Here is a 7339-nt window from a genome sequence, read left to right as displayed (position 1 = left end):
AGCTTGAAAACATCACCTGAACAATCACAGGGTCCAGGGAATCAACATTGACACCTTCATTGGCCAACAGATTGTCTTGGGAAGAACAATCAAGAAAGATTGGGTTGATGTGCTGGTCCTTTGAATTCATATTTCAAGAGTGCTGAAAAAGGATAGTGGCGAGGGCATGGTGAATACATGCAACAAGCTTAATATGGGGTTGTCACTACAGCTACTAAATATATAAAAGGCATAAAAATACAAATTTGTGTCACACCGAGATTTAATACAAAAGTATAAGAGCATCTCCAATGTTCCCGTATCCGAAAACTTGTACAGAGCATATTTTTCCTCGGCTGGACAGCTGTAATTTTTTACAGCTGACAGCGCCCTGCAGCGCGTAGCTGTACTTAAATCTGATTTCCGCTTAAGGTAAAGTTGAGGTTCAACCCTCGTCAATCACAACCCAAATGATCCAAACTTGATAATCCCCTACGTACTACCTCGCTCTACCTCGTTTGTTCTCCAACCTCACCGATATGTGATCGAGAGGCCACGCATATAGATCGCTCGATCACATATCAAGCCCTTCTATTTTATATCTCTGCCCTCTTTGGGGTTGGCTGGTATAGAGCGCATTTTTAATTTGCTCTGACCACCATCGGGTTCAAATGATACCCTAGATTGAGCGCGGATTTAAGGTCGGAAAGATATATAATCAAACTCTTATTCTACAATCCCCAACCCTTTGCCCTATCTTTCAGTGTGCTTTTTGTCCATATCTTTTTATAAACCATTACTCCAACTCAATTTCTATTATTCCCGTCTATACTTCTTTACATTTCCTTATTTCCTAACACCATGACTATCAGCGTAGTTGAATTTCTCGGTCAATACCAGGTTGCTGCCTCTCTTCGCGCTCAAGTGTTCTCATCGTTATCTACCTATAACTCAGATATGCTGAGCTTGGTGTTGCAATTAGAGGAATCGAAGGGTCCGGGTGGATCTCTTCCCGGCCGTTCCCCCAACTTACTCCGAAACGCTGAGGAATGCAACGACAGGCTCATGAAGGACTACTTTGGTCCCACTCCTGTCTATGGCGAAGGCCTTTTCCGTCGTCGATTCAGAATGAGTCGTCGTTTGTTTGTCCGCATCGTGGAGTCTCTGGGTGAGCATGATGTGTACTTCACCCAGCGCAGTGATGCTGTGGGTGAGTCAACTTTTCCTGACTTTTCCTTGTTCATGTTCATGAACTTTGACTGGATCTGACGCTGACCCATCCCTCCAACTCCAGGTAAAGCAGGAATCTCACCTTACCAAAAGTGTACTGCCGCCATTCGGCAGCTCGCTTACGGGACTTCCGCCGATCAACAAGACGAGTATTTGCGCATAGGCGAATCCACCGCGATCGATTGCCTCCTGCGTTTCTGCAGCGGGATCATTCAACTTTTCAGTCCTCACTATCAGAGAAAGCCCAACGCCGAAGACGTCGCCAAAATCACTGCTCAAAACGCCGCCAGAGGATTCCCTGGCATGCTCGGCTCCCTGGACTGCATGCATTGGGAATGGAAGAATTGTCCCAGAGCCCTGCAAGGTCATTACGCCGGACGTTCGGGTTCCCCTACTCTTGTTCTCGAGGCGGTGGCGACTGAAGACCTCTGGATCTGGCACTCGTTTTTCGGATTACCTGGTTCCTTAAACGATATCAATGTATTGGAACGTTCGAACCTCTTCGACGAGTTGTCCCTTGGTGTTGCGCCCGCTGTAAACTTTGAGGTCAACGGCTCTCAATACTCGACCGGCTACTATCTAGCCGACAGTATCTATCCAAAGTGGTCAACTTTGATTCAAACCTTTAGCGCACCTTCGAATCCTAAATTGGCTGTAAGCATACCTTCTTTTTGATTTGAAGTTGGCTTCTTTCGCTTACTGCTACTGACTTTACTTATTTCTCCTCTGTACGCGCTGCTTCTGTGATGCGTAGCTGTTTGCGAAGAGGCAAGAGTCTGTTCGAAAGGATGTCGAACGGGCATTTGGTGTATTACAGGCCCGTTTTCATATAGTAACCGGTGCCGCACGTATGTGGCAACCGTCATCGCTTGCCCTCATTATGAATGCTTGCATTATTTTGCACAACATGGTCATAGAGGATCAAGGCGATGCCGGGGTTGCTGACTTGGACGATGCAGACTTACTACCACCACCTCCTCTCCAGCGTCCACCTGGTCTCACTGCCGGGTATTTGCGCAGACGCGAGGCGATACGCTCTCTAGATGCTCACTTAGCGCTCCGAAATGATCTCATTGAGCATATTTGGAATATGAGAGATGTTAACCAAGAGTCAGATGATGATATTTAGTTTGTTTTTAGTAGTCTTTGATCGTAAACTAGTTACTGCCCGGCTTGAACTTTTTAGTTGTGATGTATCTTTGATAGTATATATATACTATCCCTCCCCTGATTCCCTCATTTTGTTTTTGTTTACGTGCGGTATCACTCTCTGGTCGTGTATCTCTCTGTCTCTGGTCGTGTTCTTCTTGTATGAAACCTAGCGCGTTTTATTTGCTTTACAACTATTGTGAAATAGAAACGAATGGTCATTGGGTGCTATATACATTTGGGAGCTATAACACAATTGCTAAACATATTAAGTTGAGAGCAAACTTGCATTTGAATTTGACACATCAGAGAAGCAGCCAAGAAAGATGAAACCACAAGTCAAACCACAAGTTTACATAATGTATATACGACTGGCAACTCGTCGGTCAAGCCATTCCCATTTCTCCTCTCCAATAGCAAAATCTGCGGTAATGAGCGGTGCAAGATTGTTTTTGCGTATGAATAGAGCAGCTCGCTTCTTGTCACCACGGTTTTGTAAGTAGGGACCTTTGTAAGTGGATACAAGATAAAGCGCTTCGCGCAACACCCGGAATCACAATCGACGCTTGCTTTGATTACGCAACTTTATGACGCGGTTTGCCTTTTTGATTTCTTCTTTACGCTTGATCTCATTTTGACGCTTACGGCGTCGTAGGGCCCCTTGGCTGACGTGATTGGCGTAATCGTAACATATGATACACTCTGTAAAGGATAAGTTGGGTGAGCCTTGCGGTTGGTCAAATAAATAACACAAAGGGTCCTACTCACCTTCGTCGTGATTACCCGGGTCTCTGACTCCCCATAAGGCCACATCGTCACAAACTCGAGACATTATATGGGAAATAATGTGTAAAACTGGGTCTATGAAGGTAAAGATGTTTCACGGTGGTTGGGTTGTGTGGACGAGTGAGTTTGTATAGATAAAACAATTACTTTTGGGGAAGGTGAGGAATTTGGCAGAGGTAGTGATGTACCTCTACTTTATACCTTTCCATGGTGTAAAGTCCACACGGCCGCGCGATGTGTGACAGGACAGTCAAGAGGATAGATCATCGCAGCAAATCTGCGATGATCGCTGCGTCTTGCACGGGCGCGGATGATTTGAAAACCTCCGCGAATGGAACTAAATACACCAAGATAAATTTCATTGAACGAGAGTTATGAAAAGGTAAAGATGAGAGCGACCATGACAACATAATGAAGGAAAGAATAGAAATTTAATATCAACAGACAAATAAAGGAAAAATTGAAATGGAGAATAAACATCAAAAAATTTCGTCACACATTCGAGTCATTCCAGTAGAAACAATAGTCAACAGATGGAGATTTAACCAGACAACTACTCATCCTCAGCTTCGCGGAGGGCTCGAGATTGCACAATAATGCGGCCACGCCTCGCTTCGATCTCGGCTCGTGTTACCTCATCAAGACCACTCGTATCAGCAGTGAGTATAGTGAATTCAAGAATGGACTGCAGGGTGTTCTGGGCGTCTCGACCTTGGGCAGCTATGTCCCTCGTCGCAGAAGCCACAGTATTCGAATTTTGGAGCAGCTGAGGCATGACCTCCTCGGCCAAAGTAGAACGGGTTTGTTTGCCTTGTTTGGCCTGCTTCGTACCAATTGGTCGATCCATACGAGGCAAGTTGTCCACATCAGTACCCAAGTCCATGTCGGAGTACGTATCTTCATGTTTAGCTTTCGAATGACCACAGTGGTCGAGGTAGAAGGGGTTCTGTTGCCATTTAGGTGCATATTTGACAATGTTGTAGCTCGAGATATCTTTGAAAACAGATTTTGTATCGGATTTGTAAAGAGCGAGAGCATCGGTGACTTGATCCTCAGCAGATTTACCAGATTCTTTGAGTCTCTTGATTTGCTCAAGACACCCAGCAAATCGGGACATGCAACGATTCAAAGCACTCCATCGCGCCATGACAGACTTTTGAGACCGAGCATTTGCTTCGCTAACATTCGAGTTGAAGTGATTGGTAATTTTTCCCCAGAATACGTTGGATTGTTGGTCGTTGCCAGTGAGAGGGCTCTGGGAAACGTGCAACCAGGACACGCATAGTTGATTGAGTGACTCTTCATCAAAGTTGGCACCGCGACGGCCTTTGGGGTCAGAGGGAGACGACGCAGCTACAGACGACGATGGAGGATGTTGTTGCTCGACCGTGGGCGAACGAGAGGCCGTCATAGTAGGAGATAAAGGAGTAAGAGGAGTGAACCACATGGAAGACGAAGGCGAGGAAGAAGCGATGGAAAGAGCAGGAGTCGCATCAGGGCCACCACTGTAAGGCCAGCCCACGAAATCTTCGGAAACAGAAGTCGAACGGGATGAGTTGCGGTTGAGAGCATTGCTGTGCTCAGAATGGCCACCCAAAGACTCCTCACGGCCGTGGCGATAGCCCGTGTGGTGATGAAACTGGGATCCAGAGTAGACGTGCCGTCCCATACTAAGACCACTCATCGAACTTTGAAGCCCTATTATTTACATAGAGATAATGGTTCAACATTAGTTGCTAGATTTACGTGTGGCAGCAGCAATTTAAAGGCACTTACTGTGATGCGATGTTTGGGGAACATTTTGCATTGGGGCCTGAAAGCTTCGGCGGGGACTCAGACTCATGTCCCCTTGATGAGAGGTCGAAAGTCAGGCTATGATGAAATACTCTATATGAGGAGAAAAAATACACACTTTGGCCTGAGTTTGAAACTACACTACCACGAGTGAAGGTATGTTGCATGATTGAGGTTTGATCGAGGAGTAGTTAGGAGTAAGTGAAATAACAAAATTGGTTCGAGATGATGGACAGTAGTAATATTTAACAAAAGAAGTTGTAAGACTTTGATATCGATTTGCAAAGGGTATGGATAAGTAGCTGGTGGAGATAAGTATCGGAGCAACGAAGACAAGCGAAAAACATCCAAATAAACAAAGACAACCACACTATTTAACGTGGTGAGGTTGGAGGCCGTACCCTACGGTTGCGGAGATATAGAAGGTTGACCTACTGAGCTTGTGGCTCACAAGAGGGCACCATCAACGATTGAGAAAAGGTCAAGCTCGATCATTAAAGTGCTTGATCGTACCACAATGATGATCGAGCACCTCCTAGTAGAGATAGATGATCAAGGGCCTTGGTATCAGCTTACGTAATAGTTTGGACGGAAGATCATAAATTAGTCATAGAAAGGACAAAAACCGTTGGGATACTGTTATTCAGAATATTCGGCCAGGTCAGCAAATTTGCTGACCTGAGCTTGGGAATGTGTCAATTCACAAAAAACACGTTCGCACACAAGGTTCCATGTGGGATCTTGGCCTCGGCGCGGCGCTGGATGGTGCTTTGCCGAATAACTCCTGTACACCTTACGTTTTTGACATAAACGTAAGGTTTAGTCATTCAGCTTGGGTAGCATTGGAGATGCTCTAAAACCTGTTAAATCCAATCAAAAGTGACAGGTCTCCCGCAAGACATTGTTGAATTGTGTCCAAAACCAGGTTTAATGAGAGCATGGCAAGATCAATGAAACTGGCGAGCACATCCGAGCGCGGTCAGGCGCGAGCGCTGTCAATCCTGCGTCGCAGCCTGTACAGTCCCCAAATAAAGCCATAATACTCTTTCCGGAATATCAAAACCATGAAGTATCACATAACATCAATCGCCCACCCCAATCTAGTCATCAAAGTATCACATCGCCTCAGCTCATCCTCGATCATATCCACAAACCCATGATCTTGATCCAACACCTCACCTCCGCGATCATCATCCGAGCACTGAAACGAAGGTCATAATTGACCGCAAAGAAATACGCTCGACCCCAACAAAAATGTTCAAAGACCCCTATGCCTTCACGCAATCTGAATTTTATCTTCTCGACATCATATTGGTATACAACAACAACACGAACATACCACAAATACCAATGCCCAAAGCTCCTACCTCGTCCATCCATAATAAGTACCTCAGGCCTCTTGATAGCAAAAAACCGTTATCCTATCCCTTTGTCGAATCCAACCCTACTGGTTTTATCTGCAATTCCGACAAGTGCATTTTCAGAACAGTACATTCAACCATTTATTGGACCCCACTCCGCCAAAAACCAACCAATCCACTCACGGGAATTACTGTGAGTAATTCCCATTAATCCATTACCAACAGTACAAGACACTGAATCGCTAGGATTTTGATGACAGTGCCGATACGACAAGGGGTATTTTAGGTCCTTCCCCCGAGCTCTTTACGCCTCCAAGGTTCTGCAATTTAACTGTTCACTCGACTTAAATCAAAATCCGAAATTACATCAACATCAAGTAATCCAAGAACAGCAAGTAGCCGAACTTCTGAAGCTGAAGCAAATGTCACAAGCTCAACATCAAGCCCCTCCTACTCCTCCCGCGACTCAGCGCATCGCAGGCCCCAAAGCCAACAAGTCACCCTGCCGAGGAGTCAACGGTGTCACAGCTTCTGGTCATAGCCGGCGCAAGAACAACAGTTGCAGTGCCAACGCTTGCTCTGAAGTGAGTCCACCTTGTCAATCGCACGAGCTCTAAACTGATTCATTGCACCACTTCAGTGCTGTAGCAAGCTCAACAAAGTACACTGCGTACCTCACTCCGCCAATACTAAGAAGCGCAAGGCGAAGGAACAAATTTCCGGTATCATCGACACCTTCACCAACGGCCAGCTGCCTGTTCAAGATACCACCGTAGCTGATCCTGCTCCAGTCCAACTGGCTGCCACAGCTGCAGTGCCTCCTGGTAAAAGGGACATTAGTTTAGTTGTCCGTGGCAATGATTCTGTTCAATTCCTCGACCTCACCATCCGAAAACAAGCCGCGGAACGACTTAAACAAGAACAAGATCAACAGACGAACTGTAATGTGACCATATGTGTGTGGATCAAATCAACGGTACGTGGCTATTTAACCATTCTTGTCTATCAGTACTGATAATCGATTCGATGAATAATTATTC

General features: G+C 45.7%; 1 protein-coding gene across 1 annotated transcript; it reads left to right on the top strand.

Moving 5' to 3' along the window:
• Positions 1–4729: 4729 nt before the first annotated feature.
• MELLADRAFT_114580 (uncharacterized protein) lies at positions 4730–5092 on the top strand (the record flags this gene model as incomplete). Its single annotated transcript, XM_007419549.1, has 1 exon — positions 4730–5092. One exon carries the CDS (start codon positions 4730–4732, stop codon positions 5090–5092), a length of 363 nt encoding a protein of 120 aa, XP_007419611.1.
• Positions 5093–7339: the final 2247 nt, after the last annotated feature.

The sequence above is a fragment of the Melampsora larici-populina genome (assembly GCF_000204055.1).
Source record: "Melampsora larici-populina 98AG31 unplaced genomic scaffold MELLAscaffold_242, whole genome shotgun sequence".
NCBI classification, from domain to species: domain Eukaryota; kingdom Fungi; phylum Basidiomycota; class Pucciniomycetes; order Pucciniales; family Melampsoraceae; genus Melampsora; species Melampsora laricis-populina.
Note: the sequence above shows the minus strand (reverse complement) of the source record. Positions and strands in the feature narration are given on the sequence as shown.